The following is a 26423-nucleotide window of genomic DNA, read 5'->3' as shown; positions in this document are numbered from 1 at the left end:
TATAAAATGAGGGTAATAACATAAGAGCTATTGTGAGGTTTAATGAAGGTGACATATACAACCTACCTAACAAACGATAAATTGTAGATAGGTGCAGTGAGACTAGTAATTGTGGTAATAAAGTGGTGGCATGACCAGTTTGGGGATCCTAGTGAGGAGAAAGAAGTTCTCAGTGCACAGTTCTCAATGCCTGACAAAACTTCCAGTGTACATATCTTTGGTAATAATGATAATCACATAATTATATCATTTGATATTATAAAGCACAGCTACTGCTTCAGGAAGAATCAATGGTAAAGTGTTCCTATTTTTGCATTATAAAAATGATATCAAATTACAAACGAAATATGCGGGGGTGCACGGTCAATCATGTGTCCCACCTTAATCAAGCACAGAGCCCGCTTGGGATTCTGTCTCCCCTTCTTCCTGCCAACACCCGCCCCTGGCTTGCTCTTTCTTTGTCTCACTCTCTCAAAATAAGTAAAGAAACTTACAAATAAAAATCAAACTAGGTATGGGAGAACTGATCAATTTCATGTGTCTGTTACAATATTAGAACATGAAGAGCTCCACAAATCTGAAAAGGCTTTTACTTCTAAGGAGCAAGTATGTTCTTGATTCAAAAAAAGAGAAGCAAATGGAGACATTTAGTCAAAAGCATTTGCCAGGGTCTTACTATGCTGTGTTGAGGCTGCATTTCAGACCTCAGACTGTAAGCAGTTTCATCCATCTTCACAGAGATTAAGTGCTTGCTTGCTCGAGTCAGAATGGCTTCTCCGGATTCTGCCTCTATCCCTGGCAAGCCGCTCGATACGGGACAAGTTACTTAACGTCTTTGTGCTTCATTTTCCACATTTGTAAAGTGGGGATAATATTAGATTCCACTCCATGGAAATGGAATGAAAAGTAAAAGAGGCAATAACCGAGATATGTTTAGCACAATACCTGTACAAAGTAAGCATTTATAGAACAATTAGCTAATTTGTTCAAAAAAGTGGTCCTTGCTTTCTTAGACAAAAGGCAAAGGCATTTGTAGGGAATTAAAAAGGCCTTTGTTCTGAAACAAATTACATTGTTGTTTTCATCTTTGCAAGTGAGTCTCATCATCCTCCATATACTTCACACCTCTGCTCTTATTTCCACAGTCAAAAGAGACAAAGAGTCTCAGAAACAAATCCAAGTATTCATGAATCTGATTTAAAATGGACTTTGTTCCTTTCAGAACAAAAGGAAGATCATTCTAAAACATCCACAAATAAGAAAAATGAAAATAAAACAATGAACCAAAACCATCAATAAGAAAATTAGGAAGTCAGGATTATTCTCAAGGTAAGACGATGGCAGACTGAAGCAGAGGCTCTCACTCTCCCAGGCCATTCTGCCACTCTCTCAAAATAACTGGATATTTATTTGGTACGTGGCCATGCAGAAGACCTAGCATTCTTAGGCTTCCCTGCACTTAAGTATGACAACTAATGGGGACCTTGCTGAAGAGAACACTGGGACAGGGCTGTGCCTCGGCCTCTTTCATCCCTTCTTCGCTCTGACTAGACAGGATGCTGGTTGGATCGTGGGGATAAGAGTAGATCCAGGGCCCCTAGTTGTGCTGACAGTGCAGGGCACGATTGTACGACATCCTAGGGAAGGTGGCACTCAGAGCCGGACATAGCTGAGGTCCCTAACAGTTGGGAAGCCACAGAACTGGCCCTGGACAGCAGGTTTCTTGATTTTGTTTATGAGAATAAAGCAGTATGATGAAGCTGCTCTTAGCGTGCGTTTTGTATCGGACCCAGCAAACCCGATTCTAAGGGAGACAGTGAGGAATGTCTGCTTGTCTCTTGCTACATCTGTACTGAAATGAAGCAATACTCAGAGAATTCGGGCAGCTCTGGGACTAGGAGTGTGGTCACTGTATACATTACTCTTAGAAATATGAACATCACCATACAGTCTCAAGAAGCCTGAGTAGCCAAAGTGCAGACAGAAGTCATGATTAGGAGGGTAATGTTTGTGTGTGTGTGTGTCTTTTTTGGGAGGTCAGCATGAAAAGCATTATCCATAAAAAGAATACATAAAACACATGATTTTTTTCCTTTCCTTTATAGTTTCCTGGATTTTCTGAAAAGTGTTAATGAGCATGTGCTCATGTGTTCCTACAACAACAAAAAAATCTATTTAAATGCACAAATAAAAATGATACAACACAGAGGCGGTGGGTAGGGGAATAGGCAAACTACTTAAAGGGGATTAAGAGTAAATTTATCCTAATGAGCTCTAACAAACGAATAGAATTGTTGAATCATTATATTATACAGCTGAAATGAATACAACATGAATGATTATACCCCAGTAGAAAATGATACAAAACTTTTCATAGTTCACACTTGCTGAATCTGGAGTGTTTTTGCCTCTCATCTCTAATGGCCTGAACTTGGCCAGCCTTGAAGTTCATTTAAGTAATCAGCTTTTCAGTAACTTTTTTTTTTTTTTCTGGTGAAAGTGACAGCTCTTTCTCTAAATCCCAATGTCATTTCTGGCAATGTGTAATACATCACTTTTCACATTACACTATTACCATTAGTAAACATTATTTCCTATCTCTAAGAATATTACAAGGTTATCTGGAGCATACAGTTCTTCTTTGTCCTTGTACTTACCTATTCATCTGTTCATTCGTGTGTTCATTTACTCAATTAACAACAGATTATTGGAGATCTCTCTCTGATATGCAAGATATTTGATATGCAAGAAACAAGGATATATGAGGAAAAAATACAACATATTCTGTGCATTCAAAAAATGATCTAACCGTGGATAAAAGGAGACAGTGTGGCAAACAGGCAAATTTAATACAGTGTGATCATTTCTAGAAGAGGGAACTGTATACAACAGTGAAGTGACAGAGTAATTCTACTTGAGGAGAGTCAGGGAGGCTCTCACAGAAGTAGTGACTCTTGCATTCATCCTTCATGAAGACTAAGAGGCATTTTCAGGCACACGAGTAGATGAACATTGTGGGGAGAGGTGGACAAAAAAACTACACGTCCCCCAATAGTTAAAAAAGAGCATAAGAAGGAAATTTGTGTTTTGTGTAGTTAAAAGCACAAGGTGTGCAAGGAGTTTTGAGAGGGACCAGGGTCATTTGCCCTCAGTGCTTTGAACACAGTATTGATTGAACAAATGTTTGTTGAGTGTTACAGTCAAAGGTACTATGCAGAGGCATTGTGACCCCACACTGCTTGACCTGACCATATCTTGTAGACAGTTAAGGGATGGAAAGCCTGTCTAGGTTACAGAATTGCAATACACTGCCTCAGTTTCCTCATTTCCTCAGACAAGGAAGTTGAACTAATGCTTTAAATGACTAACAATGTAACTTTTAGAAAGGAATATTACTGGTAAATGTCTAGGCCACTCTTATTTTCGTAGGCTGTATTGAAACTTGACTGAATCCCCTAAAAGTAGTTACCCCAATGGTATATTCTCATCCTCCCTAAGGAACAAGTCACCAAAAATGGGTTTCCTTAGCATAAAATTATTTATTCACCAACCAATTTGAAATAAGTGAACACTATATTAAATGATCATGGGAGGGGGTTGGTTATAGACTCAACTGAGTTTCCTTTCCTTAGAAAACACAAAGAAAAATTAATCCATCATATTGTTAGATCTGTTTACAAACGTGTATAGATTAGGATATAAGCATAATTCTGAAGGCTTTTTGCAAATTAAAGCACTATAATACCATGATTGGTTTTTCAAGACTGTAGCTTGAGAAATCACTGTTCACCCGTGAAGGAAATTACATGTCAAATGGCAGCTAGCACTATTTTTTTCTACTTTCAGGAATTTTCTAACTTCTATATTCAAGCAGTTTTTTTTTTAATAAATGCAAAGCATTTGTAATAGATTTTTTTAAGGAAGAGGTGCTACTGTGTTTTCTGAAATGTTGGCTCTGTTGCATTCCAAGCAAGCTCCACTGAACAAGGGACAAGGAGTAAAATTGGCAACAACACACAGATCAGGGTATAAAAAGAAAAGATGTTCGTTTCATACCTTCAATAGGTTTTGGTACAAAATGTGATGAGGGTTTGGTTTTCTTCACTCTGTTACCCTTCATAATTTGACCTTCTTTATTGAGTCCCAGAAACCATGCTCGGCCTGATTCTTGCTGACGGTACAGTGTGGAAGAATAAATCACGTAGTAGTTTTCAAATACAGATTCCTTAAATTTGCATTCTGGAGTGAAAACATCCTGCAGAAGAAAAGAAGATACAAAAGAGAGAACAGATTTAAAAAAATTAACTAGCAAATGCTTAAATGCAAAGAACCTGAAATACAGGTTTTCTGCTAAGAAAAATTAGAGGCAATTGCACATAATTTCTGGTAGCACTTGGTTACAAAAGATTCATCATACAAAATTAAGAGGCAAGATTTCCTTTCTTTTATTAATTTTTTAAAAAATTATTTATTTATTTTGAGAGAGAGAGAATCTCAAGCAGGTTCCATGCTGTCAGCACAGAGCCCGATATGGAGCTTGATCTCACAATTGTGAGATAATGACCTGAGCTGAAATCAAGAGTTAGATGCTTAACCAACCAAGCCGCCCAGGCACCCCAAAATTTCCTTTCTAAACAAAGTTTCCTTCACAGAACACAACTATTCAGGTTTGAATCACCCATTGAGCTAACATCACTCAAGGCTGTGCCCAGATCTGGTCCCAGTAAAATGTCTGGTTAATTTAAGAGACTGACTATTGCACATTTTGGTGATCCATATCATATAAAATGTATCCCTGGGAATCAAAATCAAACACAACCTCAGCACACACAGTCTCATGGATGTTTTTGAAGGAACTACCTTATATGTAGACAAAGCTAATATGCAATCAAAGTTCATTTCGTAAAATCACCAGTATACTACCTCTTTTCTCAATGTCAGTAACTTTCCCCTTCATTTCTTTGTAACATTTTTTAAATTTAGTAATCAAAATTTCAGGTATAAAAACAAAACACCCAGAGAGATGCAGAAGAAAAATACTACTACTACACTGTGTGATATTCAGTGAAACATAGAATAAAAGTTTAATTCAAGATGGAACCTTAAAAGTCTTCTATTGCAATCTCATCATTGGTAAGTGATATAACCAAAAGGTTATATGATTGATTCAGAGTTACACCCCCCAAAAAATTACTGCGCTAATGCCAGAACTCTCACTTATTGTATTTTAGAATCACTGCTCCTCAAAATCGCGTTTTCTGCCTGAGTCTTGTTTAGTGACTTACAATGAGATTTTATAATCAATACAATACAATCAAATTCTAACCTGTCAAATGGACAAACTATATTTCATGGAGTAAAGACATTTTTCCCTTTCTAATATAAGCAGAAGAAAAACAATTGTGATAGCATCTTCTTCAGCTATTTGTAAATAAGCATCCTGTAGGCATAACACATTCCCAATAGTCACTTCTGCCTTTGTGATGTGCTGGAAGAATCTCTTCTTGTAACCTTCCTTGTAAGGCCTCAGTGGTTTCGTGCAGTCACACCTGCAGTTAAGTGACTGAGGAGTATGTGGGACTAAAGCTGGGTGAAGTCACAGACTAGTCAGTCCCCTGGCTTCATTTGCAGAAACCTACAGTGACATGAAGGTGAAGGCCTTCAGTGATAAGACAATGCTTAAGAGGCTGTCTTAATTTTAAATGGTTCTAAAATTACAGAGCAAAAAGTGAGACTAAGAAGATGGGAAGGGAAATGGAAAGGTGGTTGTAAACAGAATATATGTGTCTAGATATACAATATAGATAGATGATATATGTTATTGATTTATATTGATAATATTTATATGCATATAAATATATCTATACTATGTTGATCATAACACTACAATGCCATAGGACACTCTCAATTTTAAATAAATCTAGTGGCTTAAGAATCAGAGAAACGAAGGACTGTGCCATACCACTTCACATCTGCTCTGATGGCTGTAACAAAAAAGATGGATCATAGAAAGGACTGACAAGGATGTGAAGAAACTACAACCCTCAGATATTGCTGGTAGGAATGTGAACAATGCAGCAGCTGGGGAAACCAGTTTGGTAGTTCTGCAAAAAAGTTAAGCATGCAATCACCAGATGATCCAGCCATTCTACTTCTAGGTATGTATCTAGGAAAAATGGAAACTCATGTCTACACAGAAACTGGTATACAATGTTCCCAGCAGCATTATGCATAATGTGGAAGTGGTTCGAACATCTATCAATGAATGAATGGATAAACAGGATGTGGTACATCCATACAATGGAATATTATTCAGCCACAAAAAAGAGTGGAGTCCTGATTCACGTGACAACATACATGAACCTCAAAAACATTATGTTAAGTGAAAGAAGCCTGACAAAACAGGCCATACATTGTATGATTCCATTTATATGAAATACCTAGAATAGGCAAATACAGAGACAAAAAGATAGATTAGTGGTTGCCAAGAGCTGGGGGTCAGGTAAATGAGAAGAGAGGGGTTGTTGTTACCTTTTTTTTTTTCCTACTTGGAGAGATGAAAGTATCCTGAGATTAGATTAGACAGTAGGGATGGCTGCCAGTTTGAGACTAGCCATCATGTAGGCTCCATACTGTCAGTGCAGGACCTGATACAGGGCCCCATCCCACAAACCGTGAGATCATAATCTGAGCTGAAATCAAGAGTCAGACACTTAAACTACCCAGCCACCCAGGTGCCCCAACTGTGTAAGGAGAAATGAAATGTCTGATTACTTACAATAAGAAAATCAGTTTTGCTTCTGGATCTATACCTAATAGATGTGGGACTTTACATAAGTGATTAATCTTCTTTGAATTTTACATATGCAACTATAAATTGCATTAAAGAAAGTAAGATGAAAGATATGGAAACATGTTGTAAACTTTTAGAATTTACAAAAACTCCAACTGTTATTCTTCTTAAGTTTTTATTTATAGAAAGAACACTACAATCAATCATGTAACTAGACACTTAATTCTGTATTTTTGTCATAGAACTTTATATCTGGTCCAGCATCCAGGACCCTATGCTATAAGCTTTATTCTGCATAGATTACTCCCACTATAGCTAAAACAAATTACACATACATGCTTGTTTTTTAAAAAAAAATTATCTATAGGCACCTGGATGGCTCAGTCTGTTAAGTGTCTAACACATGGCTCAGGTCACAATCTCAAAGTTTGTGAGTTCAAGCCCTGCATCCGACTCCCTGCTGTCAGCACAGAGCCTGCTTGGGATTCTCTGTCCCCCTCTGTCTGCCCCTCTCCCACTTGTTGTCTCTCTCAAAATAAATAAATACAAAAGAAATAAACAAATAAACTTTAAAGAAAATTAGCTAAAATTTTTGGCAAACACTTGGGCAGTCACAGACATTCAAGAAGAGGATCTGAGGTTTAAAAAAAATGTGTTCATAATGACAATAAATCTAATCTGTAGTGGAGACAAACAGATTTTGGAGCCAAAGGTGATAAAATCCTGGACTACCTTAATCTAGTGCATCTCATGAAAGCTGAATAGTTAATAAGTACAATAAGGAGGATTTTTTCATCTTTGAAAGACTAAACACTGGTCATATTGCATCTCATAAATTACTTTTATATCTATTATCCCAAGCAACCAGTTCAACGTAGGTACTTAGGAAGGCTGGTAGAAATGTTTGTTGATGAGATAGAAACATCTCCACATGTGCATCATGTGTATAGTTATGTGAAATACTGTTTATTTTTCACATTTATTATCTAGAACCTTTCCAAATCCTAAAAAAAATAAGTTAAAAAAATCTTCCCAAGTTTATTCAACTTCAGCTGACCTGGATTTCAGTGGAATATTAATACGAACTCTGATAGGGTTCTGAAATTATTTTGATCACTCACTGTTTTAGCAGAATTTGCAACTAAAAACAACTGATGTTTTTGTTCTCGCATTGTACAAGCCATCATGTGACCAGTTCTATCTCACATTCCAAACACCTATTCACCCTTACATTCCAAATCCTATTCACCCTTGTGTTGGTCTAGAAAATTAAGAACACCCACCCATTTCAACCCAGATGACAAGGAATGTTCAAACACCACTTAAAACCAGGCCAACCATTTAGGATTGCTTTCAGTATCTCGCCATTTCATTTGGTTCTTATTTACTCTCTGTACAATTCTTCTCTCTGATCCCCAACCTCATAGTTTCATACTCTACCTTAATCCCTCTTCAATATTCAATTTCTTCCTTACTCTTCTCTCTGCATTGATACCCTGCACAGGTCGTGGCTTCTCCCCTCCAGTCTCAGGGTCTGCCATTGCCCAGGATGAAGCCCTTCCTTCTTGGCCACCCTATAACTGTGCCAGTCTTGGCCCCTCTCACCCCCATTTGTATGGCATTCTTTAGATATAAATTTAGATACAAATACCATGTGGAACAAGGAGACAGAAATTGAGGATATTTGATGGTTAAAATGTTGTATTTTTTTTCATGGTTAATTATGCCAATTGTGTTTTTATCACATTTGAATTCCTTGACATGCTCATAATTCCCTCAAACTGTACTTTCTTCAGGTTGTTTTATTTCTCTATCCAATAGAGATGCTTTTCTCAGGCATTATAGGTAATTGCGAACTTTCCCTCATTTAGCTTTGCATAGAATTGCTTTCTTTGTAGTATTTAAGGCACTTCGCCTCTTGTACTGTGTTTTTTCTTGTTCCTATCCTAGACATTCTGAACTTTGCTCCAAAAACCATGTTCCTCATCAACACTTATTATGAAGCCCAACATACTCAGCACTCAATTCATTCTTGTTAAATTAAATGAAAATATTCTAAGGAAACAGTAAATACTATGTGATAAAACAGAATTGAATGACAGTATTGACTGTTTCCATAGTTGTACGGTCTTGGACATATCATTTAATTTTGTTAAATCTTTGTTTTACCAGGTATAAAGTGGGGCAATAATTCTCATACTAAAACATTTGGTAAAGACACTTAAGATTTGCCTTTTTAGTAAGTTTCAACTATATAAAACAATATTGTTGACTTTAGTCACATGGTTGTACATTAGCTCTCCAGAACTTACTCATCTAGTATAACTAAAATTTTGTACCCTTGACCAACATCTTCCCATTTCTCCCTTCCCAGCCCCTGTCACCATGGTTATACTCTCTGCTTCTACAAGTTTATTCAAAATTCCACATATAAGTAAGATTAAACAGCATTTATCTTTTTGCATGTAGTTTATTTCACTTGCTTAATGTCTACCAGCTTCATCTATGATGTTGCATATGGCAGGATTTTAAGGCTGAATAATATTTATTAGTATATTTATTAGTACCAATTTTATTTACCTGTAAACCACCAACAGATACTGAGGTTGTTTCCCTATCTTAGCAATTGTGAATAATGCTGAAATGAAGATGGATGTGTTGATATTTCTTCAAGACCCTGATTTTATTTCCTTTGGATATATTCCCTAGTGGGAATGGTTGTTTGACTGTAAAGTAGTGTTAGAATCACACAGAAAGAAAAAGAAAGAAAGAAAGAAAGAAAGAAAGAAAGAAAGAAAGAAAGAAAGAAAGAAAGAAAGAGAAATTATGCAAGGTGAGGGGCATGTAATTAGCTTGTCATGAATATCTCACAATCTTATATACATTCTAAGTTGTCAATTGTACCTCAAAAAGGCTGGAAACGATCCACCATGGGTTATATTCAAGTACAATTGAAATAAAAAGATAGATAATGCCAAGTGTTGAGGAAGATGTGGAACACCTGGGCCTCTTACACATAAACGATTGGAGGATAAATTGGATAAAACCATTTTAAAAACATGGCAGTGTTTTTAAATATAAGTATATCCTATGATCCAGTAATTCTATTCCTGGATTTATACACCAATGAAACCTCTCTCTCTTTCCCTTTCTCTTTCTCTCTCTCTCTCCCAAAAGACATATAAAGAAAGCTTATAACGACACTATTTATAATAGTCCCCAAATGGAAACAACCCAAATGGCCATCAATAGCAAAGTGGATATGCAGTATATTCAGACAACCACAAAATACTACAAAAACAGTGAGAATAAACAAAATACAACTGTAAGCAATAATATGGACGATTCTCACCAACATAATGTGGAGCAAAAGAAGCCAAACAAAAATAACTGCCACATACTGTATGATTCTATTTACACAAAGCTCAAAAGCAGGTAAAACTAATCTATTGTGATAGAACTCAGGATGGTGTTCAGGGAGGGTAGTGACTGGCATGAAGCAAGGGGAGGACCCTGGGATGCTGGGAATGGCCTGCCTCTTGATCTGGAGCTGATTACAGAGTGTGTTCAGTTTAGGAAAATTAATTGAGCTCTGTTATGATTTGCACAGTCTTCATGTATGTCATTTGTCAATAAAAAATCTATAGAAGGGTCAACAATATGGCAAGGATTAAGTAAAATGACAAATGTTACTTCCCAAGACTTTGTCCTTCTTCCAAAATCAAGCCTTTTCCACATAATTAGCTAACATACTATGCATGACTATTTTATACCAATAACAATCACTCATTCATCGGTTGTGGACAAATTTTGTTCAAGATGAAAAGATAACACTTTTGGATCATATAATTTATTCAAGAAAAAAATGTTTTCCCTTCAACTCACTTATTCTACTTCTCCCTTTTTATTATAGGCCATTATATAATGTACATACTTACATGTCTTATTTAAATAGTGCCTGTAAAACTAACTAGGCTCAACCTAACCATATGCAAGTTCTTATGATAATATAATAATAATAATAATAATAATAAACAGAAAACAAACAGAATAAAAAATGAGTATTATCCATAACACATGAAGAAATGCACAATAAATATTTTCTGTAAAATCATTTGGATTATCTAAACTTCTGGCTTATTATCCAATTTTCCAAACTGTCAAACTAACATTTGGCAAATCAGCTAACCTCTCTGAACCTCAACTTCCTTTACTATGAACTAAAGATAGAGACTCATGGAGCTAAAATGATCAAATTATATAACTCATGTGCAAGTGCTCTGACACCTATAATGACCTATACAATTATTTGAAAATAGTTATTTTCCATAAAAGACTTGACATCATAACCTTAAGAGTCACTACATTTTAAAGAGACATCACTCACAACCGCTTTCCTCCTCCTAGCTTTACTTGCAAAATGTATGCTTCCCAACTGAAGTAGGATTACATGACTTGTATAATCCTGTACGGTTAACATAATTAAATGACAGCACAATTACAATTAATCTTCATCCCGTGATTTATGGATTCGCATTTCCTCCTTACTGCTCTAGCAACCACGCTCCATGGGATGAATGTGCAATGGATGAATGAACATTCGTAGCACTGAAGCCAGTGCTCTCCTTGGCGTTTCTCAAAAACAAGGATAACCCATTTTGAGTCCTTCACAACTGATACCCTCTGTTCTTGAAAACACCTTCAATAACATAATAACATAGTTTCATCTCTCATTTCAGTCAGGTCACTGCTCAGATGTGACTGTCTCAGAGAGCTCTCCTGACTACCTTACATAATTCAGCACCTCCTCCTCATTTCCTAATCCTTATCTTGCTGTTTTTTTCTCTATAACTTAACACTAGTTGGCATGATATTACATATGAATTAAGCTTCATGAAAGTAAGCACCATAATTGTTAACTTCCTTCATATTCTCCATAGTTGCTGGAATTAAAAACAACCTACTCTGAATCAAAATAATTTGATAAAATAAAACCTTCATGAAACCTAGATTTTTATTCCTGTATATCCGTAATCTGTGTTCAAATTGGGAAGATCACTTTGTCTTTGGTTCTCTGTTCCCCTAAGAACTAAAGAGAATTTTGTTGGACTAAGTAATCTCAAATGTCCCATTTGATTTAAACTTTCCATAGCATTACCATTCATATTCAATAGTTAAATAATTTCTTGAAATTTAGGAGTCCATATAAATATTGTTATTTTTTAAAATATATTATTGTCAAATTGGTTTCCATATAACACCCAGTGCTCTTCCCCTTAAGTGCCCTCCTCCATCACCACCACCTCTTCCCTCCCCCTCCCCCTTCATCCTTTGGTTCATTTTCAGTATTCAATAGTCTCTCAGGTTTTGCGTCCCTCTCTCTCCCCAACTCTCCTCCTTCCTTTCCCCATGGTCCTCCATTAGGTTTTTCCTGTTTGCCTGTTAGACCTATGAGTGCAAACATACGCTATCTGTCCTCCTCTGTCTGACTTATTTTGCTTAGCATGACACCCTCGAGGTCCATCCACTTTGCTTCAATGGCCATATTTCATTCTTTCTCATTGCCATGTAATACTCCATTGTATATATATACCACATCTTCTTGATCCATTCATCAGTTGATGGATATTTAGACTCTTTCCATGTTTTGGCTATTGTTGACATTGCTGCTATGAACATTGGGGTACATGTGCTCCTATGCCTCAGCACTTCTGTATCCCTTGGGTAAATCCCTAGCAGTGCTATTGCTGGGTCATAAGGGAGTTCTTTGGTAGTTTTTTGAGGAACCTCCACACTGTTTTCCAGAGCTGCTGCACCAGTTTACATTCCTACCAACAGTATAGGAGGGTGCTGGTCTCTCCACTCCCTCGTCAGCATCTGTGGTCTCTTGATTTGTTCATTTTAGCCACTCTGACTGGCGTGAGGTGGTATCTCAGTGTGGTTTTGATTTATATTTCCCTGATGATGAATGATGTTGAGCATCATTTCATGTGCCTGTAGGCCATCTGGATGTCCTCTATGGATAAGTGTCTTATCAGGAAAACAAAATAGGGGTGACATCTGGGTTGCTCAGTTGGTTAAGCGGCCGACTTCAGCTCAGGACATGATCTCAAGGTTTGTGAGTTAGAGCCCTGCATCAGGTTCTGTGCTGACAGCAGAGCCTGGAGCACAGAACTTGGAGCCTGCTTTGAATTCTGTGTCTCCCTCTCTCTGCCCCTCCCCTACTGCTTCTCTCTCTCTCAAAAATAAATAAATGTTTTAAAAGAAAACAAAATAGGGAATACAATCAGAAGAAATAAACCTGGATATTATATAAGTAGTTATGACTAATGACTCTATCAGATGTAAAAATTACTAATTTTTCAAACATATGCTAAATACAAAGGGCCTTCTGATTTTTACTTTTTTTCTATTCCAATTATAAACCAAAATCTAAACTCTTTTTAATGTACAAAAGTATCTCCCCTATTTGCTGTGCTACCTTTGTATTGGGTTGTGTAGAAGGAAGAAAGAAATCAAACAACATGATGATTCTTGTGACATAGTTTATGTCCAACAGCTCCAGAAGCGGATCATTCGTTGGGTTATAACCTTTGAATATTTGGATGTGAAGCTCCTGGTTGGCTAACTTTCTTAATGGCTTTTAAATGTACGGATTTGAGGGTCCTTGGTGTATTAGTAGTTGCTTTGCCAACTATGTTGTCAGACATAATGATATTAAGTCAAGCAAGAGACCTTTTGTTTTCCATCCTGACAAGAGGGAAAGAAAATGCTAAAATACATTATCTCAAATGAAGCATTATTTTAAAAAAATGGAGTTGCTTTGAATAGAACAAATCTAATTTTATAGCTTAAAAAAAACCTCAACAGATATGGAATCTTTATCTATACACTTTTGAGATAATTTTTACAGGAAAACTACTGAGTTAATTTCTCTAAAAATAAAGCTTCTTTGTTAACATAGTCCCTGTGATGTCTTACAAGACAACAAGGTAAATTTATATCATCATAAAATGATTAGGAACAATTTTGGAAGCAGACAGACATAAAGATTCACATCCCCAATTTCTTAACTTGGACAAGTTATTTAATTTTTCTGAAGCTCCGTTTTATTATTTGTATATTAATAATAGTCAGACCTTCACTCTAAGGTTGAACAGTTAAGACAGTAAAGGCAGGCTTCACATAGTACTTGGCATATCCTCACTTTATGTACTTCCAGACATATTTTTTAGGTGATATCTGATATCACAAATGAGAAGGGTTAGACTGAGCAGTAGGTTGAGAAGAGTCACTCTTCTTGTGGAATTCAAATAATGTGTCGAGTTCCTTTTGCCCATAACAGGCTAATCAAGGCAATGCTGCTTAAAGTTCATTTCAGCCATTATTTATAGAGTACACAGATAAATCTGACTATTTTTCTTTTCCTGGTAGAGGATGTTTTTATCAATCTGAGATAAGTGATGTGGTAATTTTCAGATTCTTAACACCTCCTAATGAGGCATACTACCACATAGCCATTTGACTTGGCCTCTAGCCAAAGGCTTATAAGTGCAGAAGTGAGGTGGGAATGAGCAATTGGAGAAGGCCACTGGATGATAGAATATATCATATTACAATTAACTGTTATCATCAAAATTATTTCCAGAATTCTGAGAGACAAGAGAGTAGATACTGAAGGAAAGTACAATTCTCCATTAAAAACACCATTGCTGCATGTACACAGTACATTCTTATGAGTTTGAAAATCAGGACAAGTACATTGAATCACCCCAGCAGATTCATGAGAGATGAAGTATGCCTCTTGTGCCTCAGCCTCTGTTTTCCTTTTTGGGGGCAAAGATGAAAGTGGGGATATTTTCAACTTTCCATATTTAATATTTATTTTGAGAAAAAGAGAGAATGCATGTGAGTGGGTGAAGGGCAGAGAGAGAGAGAAGGAGAGAGAGAATCCCAAGAAGGCTCTGCTCTGTTGGGATGGAGCCTGGTGTGGGGCTCAAACCCACGAACCATGAGACCACGACGGAGTTGAAATCAAGAGTTGGATGCTTAACTGACTGAACCACCCCGGCACTCCCAAATTCCCATATTTAAATTAAACCATTGTTATACATTTGGTAAGTCATTTTAAATAGTCTAAAGGGCCCCAGAAATTATCATGTAAGGTTGAAAATATATTTTTACATGAAATTTTCCAATTTTTAAAACTCCATGTGTCAACTTCCATGAAGTCATAATATCTGGTATGAAACTTAACTTCCTGGTGTAACAATTATAAATACTCGGCAAGTATATGAGGCAACAGCTTCCAGGAATCTGTCAACTGGAATTGCTGGAATTTGATCTTTCAGAGAAGGGAAATACATAAAGAAAAGTACTACTACATTTAATCCTGGCTTTCTGCAAGGGGTACCTTTTAACCCTGGAATGAAGAGATAAAGCTGAAATATTGCACTATGGTTATTTTGAATTAGAAGCAGAAATTGGAGTTTAGGACAGCTAAAGTGACATGAATTTGTAGAGCAAGGTGCCAGAGAAAAGGAACCTGGTGAAATGGAGGTCAGGAGATTATATGGGAATTTCCTTAGGATCCTGGGCTTATGGATGAACTGCACATCCTCATAATTAGATTCCCCAAGGTCCAGGCTAGAGCAACGACTATAGAACTGCGATGTGAATAGAGATACAAGAGGTTGTGCAGTGCTGGGATATGCTGAACTTCTAGACAAGCCAGAAACCAGAGACCTGTGATAATGGACATTCACTGGAGACCTCAGAAAGGTCAGAGCTTAATGATCACACTATAAATAAGGTCCTCCTGCCCAGATTAAAGATTGAAACAAAATAACCAAGACCCAAACACACACACACACACACACACACACACACACACACACACCAAAAGATCAAGAAGACCTACTAGTTATTTATCTAAATACCAGAAAATAGCCACATAGTCTTTATCAAAAGATAATCAGTGCAGTCTACAATATATCATACAAATGTCTAATATACAATACAAAATTGTAAAACATGGATATAAGCAAGAGAATGTAACTCACAATCAGCCAACTAAGCACTCAATAAAGAAAAATAATAAGATGATCCAGATAATCCAGCCTTTAATAGGCAAGGACTTTAAAAGAGCTCCTGTGGGCCACCTGGGTGGCTCAGTCCGTTGAGCAACCAAGTCTTGATTTTGGCTCAGGTTGTGATCCTAGGGGATCAAGCCCTGTGTTGGACCCCACGTTGAACATGGAGCCTACTTGAGATTCTCTCTCTCCTTCCCTCTGCTCCTATCCCCTGCTTACAAACTCTCTCTAAAAATGTTTTTAAAAGTATGGGCACCTGGGTGGCTGAGTCAGTTCAGCAACTGACTTCAGCTTGGCTCATATCTCACCATTCCTGGGTTTGAGCCCTGCATTGGGGTCTGTGCTGACAGCCCAGAGCCTGAAGCCTGCTTCAGATTCTGTGTTTTCCTCTCTCTCTGTCCTTCCCCATCTCATACTCTGTCTCTCTCAAAAATAAATAAAACATTAAAAAATAAAAAAATAAATTAAAATAGCTCCTATAAGTGTAATATGGCTTAAAGAAACTTAAGGATATGATGAATAAACCAGTAAGATCTATCAACAGAATAAAAAAGGAAATGATAGAAAAAAGAACCAAATGAAGTGTTAGAAGTAAAAAAAAAAAAAAAGGTCAACATTTGAGGTAAAAAAAGTATTGGATGTGCTTATTAACAAACTGAAAACTGGCAAATGAAAGCATCAGTGAACTTGAAGACAGATTAACTAAAATTATCCAGGCTAAATTACACAGCTAAATGAAGATTTAAACACACACACACACACACACACACACACACACACACACACTCAGCAACCTGTTGACAATATGAAACAGTCTATCCAGTGAGGAACAAAAGAAATAGAATATAGCAGAAACAATCAATAAATAATGGTTAAAATTTACCAAATACAATAAATATAAAAATTCCTATAGATCCAAATTGAAGAAACTAAGCAAATCCCAAACAGGGTAAATACATCAAAACCATAATCAGGTACTTTATACCCAAACTCATGAAAAATAAAGAAAAAAATTAAAAATGAAGCAGATAAAAGGACACATCAAGCACCACTAAGAAATGGAAAGTAGAAGATAATGGAATGAAGTCATTAAAGTGCTAAAATAAAAAGCAAATTGAATCCATCATACCATATCCAGTGTGTATATACTTCAAAATCAGCAAGGTAAAGTAAAAATATTTTCAGATACACAAAATAAGTGAATTCATTTCTACCAGACTTGCATTATAATAAATGCTGACAGTTATTATTCACAGTGAAGGATACCAGATAGCAACTAGGTTATATAGGAAGGGATAAATAGCACTAAAAATCATATATATGTTGACAAATATAAAAGAATATACTCCTTTCAATTAAAAAATTGCACTGAAAGGGTTCCAATGTAAATGTGTGTGTGTATCGGTGTGTATGCATGACATTGTAGACAATAGAGAATTAAAATATATTGTTTTATGATTCATACATATATTTTTAGAGAGATATATGTGTGTGGACATGGACAAGTTGGGGAGGGGCAGAGAGAGAGGGAGAGAGAAAGAATCCCAAGTAGGGTCTGTGTTGTCAGCACAGAGCCTGATGTGGGGCTTGAACTCATGAATATAGTTCTTATATCTATGTCAGGTGTCTTAATAGTAACTCTAAGTAGTCTGTAATTCAGTAAGAATCCCTATTATACTATCTAGAGTAAAAACTATAATCATAATTATAAAAAAGGTAGAACCAAGAAGCCAATATAGGGATTTAAATGGAACGTGAAACATTAATTGAAAAGAAATAAGAAGTGGTGTGCAGTCAGTTAAGTGTGCAATTTCAGCTCAGCTCATGATCTCACAACTCATGAGTCTGAGCCCCGTGTCAGGTTCTGTGCTGACAGCTCAGAGCCTGGATGCTGCTTTGGATCCTGTGTTTCCCCATCTCTCTCTGTCTCTCCCTCAAAAATAAATAAACATTAAAACTTAAAAAAAAAAGAAAAAACATAAGAGAAATGGAAAAACAAAAATGAGATAAACAGAAAACAAATAGCAAATGGTAAATTTAAACCCAACTATATCAAGATTCACTGTCAATGTGAAAACAAAGGAAACACTGCAATTGAAAGGCAAGACCAAACAAAATGTAAAACTAGACAATATTCTGTCTGTGACATCCATAGGTCTCATAGAAGTTGAAAATAAAATATAGGGATGATATACACAATAACAGTAAGCAGAAGAAAGTAGATATGGCTATGTTAATATCAGACAAAGGATACTTCAAGACAAGGAGTCTTGTCAGAAGTAAAGGGAGCATTCCATAACAATTAGGGGTCAGTGTATCAGGACTTAGACACAATAATCCTTACATATGAACCTAATAATAGTACTTCAAAATAGACGAAAGTGACAGAACTGAAAGAAGCCAAGAAATAAATCCACAATCATAACTACAGACTTTAATAATCTTTTCTTAATAATTGTTAGTACATATGGCAAAACTCAGTAAAGTTCTAGAGAATCTGAATACTTCAAACAGCCTGACCTAATTAATACTGTAGAACACTTTACCAAAAAAAAGCAAAATGAGTATTTATGTGAGTTCACATGGAAAATTCACCAAGATAAAATGCTAGCCCATATAAAAAGTCAAAAGACTGATATCTTACAGAGTATGTTCACAGACAACAAAATTAAATTTGAAAATTAATAAAACATATCTTTAAGAGCCTTGGATATTTGGATTTATGTAGAATCCATGGTTCAAGGAAGAAATTGTAAAGGATATTCAAAATAGTTTTAGCTGAATAATAATGAAACATAAAATATCAAAATTTGTGGGATGCAGCCAAAGGAGCAGTATTAGGGAATGTAAACAAATTCTCATATTATAATGCAAACACCCATTGACCCACTTTTGGAAATTTGACCTGCAGATACAATGGCTTGTGTGTAAAACGAAGTTTGTTCAAGATTATACTCATAGTAAAGGTGCCTGCAATATCAAAATAATGGAAACAGTCAAATGTCCTTCAATAGAGGATTAGATAAATTCTGGCATGTCCACAAAATGCGATATTATACAGCAGCTGAAGACAGTAAAGCAACTCACTATGTATTGCTATAGAAAGATCGCTAAGATATTGTTAAATAAAAGCAGCAAAGTGTATGTGTGTGTACATACATACAAAATACATGTATGTATTTGCACATGCTACCATTTTTGTTAAATATGGATATATATGCACATATGCACACGTGGGTTTTACCTGTACTGTGCTTAGAAAGTCTCTTGAAAGATACATAAGAAGCTTGTGTTGGTGTTTTGCCTCCTGGGAAGGGATCTAGGTAGTTGGAGAATAGAGCTGCTATAGGAAATAGATTTGCTTTGCTCTCTGCATGTATTACTGCTACAAAAAATAAACTAAACTAAGAGGAAAAAAATTGTTGGTCAAGTATAATTAACCTACTAGCTAAATATGGCTTTCAGGCCTCTAATAAAGAATACAGCTACTTTTGAAATTTTTATTTATTTATTTCGAGAGAGGGCGAGTGTGCACAACCACACGAGTGGGGGAGGGGCAGAGGGAGAAGAGAGAGAATCCCAAGAAGCTCCTGGTTCAGGCAATCTCATGACCATGAGATCATAACCTGACCAGAAATCAAGAGTTGGACGATTAACCAACTGAGTCTCTCAGAGGCCCCTCTAATGTTCTATTTTAAACGTAATGAAACTTAGCCTCTGAAATCGAAATCTACTACCCAGGCTCACACAACAAACAAAAGCCTTATGACTACAAAGATATACTCTAAGATTGCCTGATCCCATATCAAGAAATGGTACACTTCCTGTGAAAAGTTACTGAAGGAAGATCAAGCTCCCACTAAAGACACCATCCAAATGGACTAGTTGAGTGAAGGAGAATAAACAGGATTCCTTACCCCATCTTTCATGCCCCAGTGATTAGAGTGCCAGGATAACCATGAGCCTTAGTACAAGGACTATACATTTAAAAAAATTATCATCCTTATTTGGACTTTATTTCTTTCACTTTTCAGCCTTTCCATGACTTGAATCAATCCCAACATCCAAAGGACCCCCAAATTCTCCTGCAATACTATACATTTCAATCAAAGCTGCCATGAGCACTCTGGGGTCCGGGGAACGGTGGACATTTACCTGTGAATATGCAGTAAAGGGCTTTTAGTGGGCTAATGAGCCACTGTAGGCAGGCTACATAAATATTCCCTGCCATTGGGAGAAACATCCCCAGAATTTCCTTGTGTTGCTCGCTCATTGGGTTCAAATTATACTTTCATTTAAATATCTTCCTGGCAGTGATTACAACACTCAGTGACCGGAACATTTCTCAGTGAGGAACTACTGTTATGGTCAATGAATGAGAAATGCGGGCTGGGAGGCACTGTGGCTGCAAAACACCCGTGAGGCAGGATTGCTGTGATGTTGCTGTAAGGTCTTGCACACACCACAAAACCTTTTATTAATCTAGAAGGAATGTAAGATTAAAAAAAAAAAAAAGCAAAGAGAAAGAACCCTGGTATGACGCAGGTACCCAGCAGGTGTGAGCCCACAGACCTGACGTTCTATCCGCGGCACTGCTGGACAGCCACATCTCAGTCTCGCCAGCCCACACGTCCAGTCACACCAGTCACTTTTATTTCAACAGCCTACAGAGTAACCTGCTAGCCAAATAGTTATGATAGAACTGAAAAGCTAGACTTGTAGGGTTTTTTTTAATAAGTATCTTTTCTGCAATTCACTTTGCTGCAATGATGAGCCTTCAGAAGGAAAATGCAAAGTAAACACCTTTCCCACTAAACAGCAATGAAGAGCGAGGGGCCTGGTTCACCTAATGCTGTTCTCTGAAGTCCCAGGTTATTGAATATAATTTATCTCGATCATGTTTTGAATATATAGTCATTCAGATAGAGAAATGATAACACTCGTTATAAAAGGTACTAAAAACAAGGGAAGTCCATAAGTTCTGCCCTTATGGTGAACATAGAATCCTTGAAATTTAAAGCTATAAATATATAGTCTGATGCTCCATTTTATAGATGAAGAAATCAAGGTTTCCAGAGAGAAAATAAAACAACTGAGATCATGCCGCTGGGTAATAGCAGAGCCAGGATTGGAGTACAGGATCCAGGTACCTTTGCTCTTGATGCCGCAGAGCTCTGGTTATGACCTATGCCCTCTCACAGAGAAACATGACCAGGGAAAATAGGCTTCGTACTTTCTTTTAAAAATTTTTTAAAAATATTTAGTTTTTGAGAGACAGAGCATGAGAAGGGGAGGGGCAGAGAAAGAGAGAGACATAAAATCCGAAGCAGGCTCCAGGCTGTAGGCTGTCGCACAGAGCCTGAAGCGGGGCTCGAACCCACAGACTGTGGGATCATGACCTGAGCTGAAGTCGGATGCTTAACTAACTGAGCCACCCAGGCGCCCCCAGACTTTGTACTTTGAATCGTGTGTATTTTCCATTGATCAAATGATTTTGACCAATGCACTTCAACTGCTACAATAGTGTCATTTTGTTTACCTCTTCCAGTGAACGTACTTTGTTTCTAGCCATTTTGTTTGTAGGTATTTTGCTCTTATTACATAAAACAGGCATTGGTAACATAACAAGAGGCAAAAGGCAAAAATGGATGATAATAAGCAAAATAAAAACAGTAAGTTTAACTAATGGATTTAACTAGGAATGGTAAAGGGAGAAGAGATTGTGTTCTTCAAAGTAGAATTGGTATTTGTTCAAAGAGAGCACGGAGTCAAAGAACAAGGGGCAGGGCTATGCAACTCCGAAACTTAATATTGTCATTCTACTACCTAGTGGGCCGATTAGCGTACATTGATTTGTCTGTGATTCTGGACTCATAACTTAATCCTGGAGTAATTATCTTTTGCAAACTCAAAGGTGACAAGTCACTTACCCAGGGCATCTTCTTAGACCCAACGAAAATGGTAGATTGATAAAATGATTCTGCAAGCATGAACACTTCCCTACAAGTCTTCCTATTTGTTTAGTGTTTGGTTACAAATCCATAAAAAGAAAAGATTCAGACATATGTGGATAATTCATCTTCTTTATCTTCATCATCGTGCTACTAAATCACCTCATACAGATGCATCCATGTTAATACGTTATATATTCTATAGTTTTTCATCTCCCACAGATTCTATCCTTATTTATATACATATCCCACTTGTTGTTTCTGCTGTGCTTTCACATGTGCCAAGTCTTCCCACCAAGAGCTGCAAACCGAAATATCAATTATTAGGAGTCCAATGCCCTCTCAATTACTCTTAAAGACCTACTTCAAAGTCAACTGCCTTCACAAAGTCTTCTCATTCTGTCATCTGAAAATCATCTTTTTCCCCCTCTGATTCCTACCACAATGTTTTTAATGTTTGTTTATTTTTAAGAGACAGCATGCAAGTGGGGAAGGTGGAGAAAGAGAGGGAGACAGAATTGCGAGCAGTCTCCACACTGACAACAGAGATGAGGCACTTGAACTCATGAAATGTGAGACCATGACATGAGCTGAAGTCAGACACTTAACCGACAGCCACCCAGGTGCCCTACCCCACCATGATTTATCCATGGCTCTCTTAATGTTCGCTTTTATTTCATATTATATGTATTTGCAAATAGGACCTTACTATATACAACTTATTTGAGATCAGTATTTCTCTCTTACTTTTTGAATCTTGCAAGTACCTGGTAGCTTTTCCATAAATGTTTGTGAATGAGTGAATGAATGATGATATAGCCTATTGAGTCTAGAAGAGTTTGGTGAAATAGCCTTTGTAATTGTTCATCAAGCCTAGTACTTATATATCTTCTGGAATTCAGCCTCCTTTGAACCAATGTGTAAACAAAATTCATAATCCAACTATACATTTTCTTATGTATTATAATTGAAATTTATAAAGGTTACAGCTAACAATCAACAAATTAATTGCCTGTATGGAAACACCGTTTATTCTTTCAGGAAGTATGAAAGGACACAGGTCTGAACCAAACTGACTCCATGACAGGCTTTAAGTTTCCCCTCTGTCCTTGAAGGCCTAAGTTTTGGTTTCCCAGAATCATTAGACAATAAAAGGGCACAGACTGCTCAACAGGCGACCACCCTAGTAACATCCAATCAGAAGCAGCCAGCTAAAATGCTTAACATTCCTAAGGGCAGGAATGTTAAGAATGTATAGATAGAAACTATAGATAGTTACCTGTTGTTTAATACTAGATTAACCAGTTACTCACCCCACGTGGGGGTCCTGGGTCCGCTCTGTAATTGGTTATTTTCAAAGAAACACTAAATATTGTGATTGGGTCCCGCCAAAAGTAACAAACGCTCTAAACAAAATGTATGGTTAAAGTTGCTGCCAATGCTGTGATGCGATAATGATTGGATCACTGTACCTGTGTCACAATTTCCTGTCACCCCCCTTCCCAAACCCCATAAAAACCTGCTCAGCCCTTGTTCGGGCTCTCAGCCCGGATCCACTGCGCTGGTGAAGTCTGTGAGCCCGAGCTTAAGCCTGGCGATCTTAAGCCCGTAATAAATGCCCTTTGCTTTGGCATGCGTGACTCGGTCTCCCTGGTGGTCTCTGGTTTTGGGGGACGATATTGCGATCTGGGCATAACAGTATCTTAAAAGGAAACATTTTTTAAAAAGTAAACAGGATTATACATTCTCAAGGTGCCTACAATATGACAGATTAAACACAGGTATAAAGCAATATCATTTTCACATACTATTTACTTACAAAAGATGAAGGTTTTGTGTAGGGTATCTATAAGAGATATTCCTTTTTCATGTAAGTTTTTTAATGTTTATTTGTTTTTGAAAGCGAGAGAGACAGAGAGTGAGTGGGGGAGAGGCAGACAGAGAGGGAGACACATTATCCAAAGAAGCCTCCAGGCTCTGAACTGTCAGCACAGAGCCCGACGTGGGGCTCCAACTCACCAACTGCGATATTATGACCTGAGCCAAAGTTGGATGCTTAACCTATTGAGCCACCCAGGAGCCCTTACTTTCTTCTTCTTCTTTTTTTTTTTTAATGTTTATATATTTGAGAGAGAGAGCAGAGGAGGGGCAGAGAGAGAGGGAGACAGAGGATCCAAATCAGGCTGTGTGCTGACAGCAGCAAGGCTGATATGGAGCTTGAACTCACTAACCAGGGGACCTGACCTGAGCTGCAGTTGGACGCTTAAGGGACTGAGCCCCCCAGGCACCTGGCTATTATTACTTTCCTGAATTGAGAACCAGTTACGTAGAAATTCCAACATATTTTAACTTGATAAAATCCATGAACATGTATTAAGTGAAACAAACAAGAGGTAATCTGGGTCTTGAAGAATATAAATAGAATGCTAATGATTCTTTTTTGATGTTAATACTTTCAGAATTACACGTGAGTCATTTAAGAGTAAACCTATTCTTTTGAGATACTCCAAAATGGCACAGTTCTCATTTAGTTCCTGTCAACCTAAAGCCTTCTATAAAATGCTGTTTAATACTTAGGTGTACATAACTTTTTCTATACATTAGAAGCTGCTAGAAAGAAGGCTAGACTTCCATTTTTTATACAATTCATTCTATTAAACCCATTTTTTGGAAATACCAAATGAATTAAAAATTTTATTTTCAGATCACTGACTAAAAACTATCAGTTCAATTTCTCTTGAATAATAATTTAGATTCATAACTTATTTTCACTTTCATGTTTCTACATAAAAAAGTAAAATTAGAAAAACTTGAATTAAACAATTTTAAAAAATGGAAAGGAGCCACTGTCTCGAATGAGTCTCAGCTCCTCTTCTATTAATCTCAAATTCTCTTTACAACTTTAGTTTTGAAGTTTGGGGTGCAACTGCTGAGAAGCAGTTAGTGTCTGACTTCGGTTTCCCCTGAAGTGTGCCCACCACATTCAAACAGTCTTTGCTCTTTTCAGATATTTTGCAGTTTGGCATTTAATTTTTTTTTCTTCTTGGTAGAAGTCTGGAATATTAGAAAGGAAGCCAAAAGAAAATTTGGAACTTTTCTAAACCATTTTATAAGAGGGAAACCCCCAGCATTGGAAGCCAAATTCACCCCTGATGACATTCTCTTAACTTGAAGCCAAGTGGCAACGTGTCACAGCGTCTCCCCAATTTAGCTTGTATTCAGTCTGAATAGAGTCTGACCATTTTCCCTAATAGAATCAGCATGCAAATTTCTAGCATTCAACTTCTGAAAAGCTGTATTTAAAACTACTGTGTGGGAGAGCAGAACAATATGTGAAGGAGATATTATGCTGGACTTGACAAGTTTTCGTTTCTGACACATGTAGTCTTTATTTGAGCAAAGGCAAAAATTTAGATATTGTATATTTTTTTAACAATTTCTCACAAACAGGTCTATAAAACTGTTAAGTGTATATTTGCTTGTGTTCTCATGGTCAATATATATTGTATATGTGCACCAGCTATAGTTGGGTCAGCTAAGGTCAGGAGAGGAAAATGAGCTTAATATGAGGTTGACAGAAGAGCTTATTTGACGTTTAATTTTTGGGTAACCATTGAAATAATTATATAATTCACGTACGCGTTCAGCTAACATTTAAAATCTGTGTTCCGATAATCAGTTAGTGATCTAGGAATAAATAACCCTTGTAGTCTGATTTCATAATATTGTGAGGCATAAGACTGGATAATAAAATCTCCTTTTGGATAAGGATCAGGGTTAGGAAGAACTTCCTGAAAGAGGCTGCATTTGACCCTTAAAGAATGCATAGGAACTTAGTAGGTATAGAATGAGAGAGGAGATGAGAGGGAAGGAAGGGAAGGGGAAGGGAGGGGAGGGGAGGGGGAAGGGCGAGGTGAGGGGAGATTTATTAATCCAAAATTAATTTATAATATTCCAATAATCGTGTGGCTTTATGAATGAATCAAGCCCTAAGAGTCACTAGTGAGAGTCTGACCTAAATGATTATCTAATGGCATGAATTCTAAGCATAGGACCTCCATGCTCCATACAACCTAACACATTTAGGAGAAGATTATTCCAGCATTTCCAAAAGTTAGTGTGGACCACAGAAACCATGTACACATTTTTCATTCAATTTTAAGTTCTCTTAACCTCCAATTAGAGAATGCTGCCACTAGGTGGCGCGGTGGTGACTTGGTGGAATAAGCTCCGGTGGGTGTGACTGAGAGAGAGGGTTATGGGGTCCCGTGTTTCCTATTTCTTTCCTTTTCTCTTTCAAAAACTATGTGGGGCAGTTAAGAGATATGCCTCAGAAGGAAGCTTTTGGAAAAGAATAAACATGCACTATGATATCTGGACTAAAATACTGATTTTGATATCCGACCTAGACACAAATGCTGCCTCTGCTATTTATCAGTTGGGTAAAGCCAACAATGTCCTTAATTTCTGTGAGTCTCAGTTTTCTCATATGTAAAACCTGAATTATGATACTTAATTTATAAGTTTTCTAGAATCCAAAGCTATATGGTTGAAAGTACTCTGGGAAGAACATTGGTAACCAGCCAA

General features: G+C 37.0%; 1 protein-coding gene across 4 annotated transcripts in view; it reads right to left on the bottom strand.

Moving 5' to 3' along the window:
• Positions 1–26423, bottom strand: part of FGF12 (fibroblast growth factor 12) — a 560960-nt gene that overhangs the window by 18913 nt on the left and 515624 nt on the right. For all 4 annotated transcript variants that reach the window (XM_029939632.1, XM_029939633.1, XM_029939631.1 and 1 more), the window contains one exon: positions 4057–4255. In XM_029939632.1, coding sequence (XP_029795492.1) covers positions 4057–4255 — 199 coding nt within the window. The remainder of the gene's footprint in view (positions 1–4056; positions 4256–26423) is intronic.

The sequence above is a fragment of the Suricata suricatta genome, chromosome 5 (assembly GCF_006229205.1).
Source record: "Suricata suricatta isolate VVHF042 chromosome 5, meerkat_22Aug2017_6uvM2_HiC, whole genome shotgun sequence".
Classification (NCBI taxonomy): domain Eukaryota; kingdom Metazoa; phylum Chordata; class Mammalia; order Carnivora; family Herpestidae; genus Suricata; species Suricata suricatta.
Note: the sequence above shows the minus strand (reverse complement) of the source record. Positions and strands in the feature narration are given on the sequence as shown.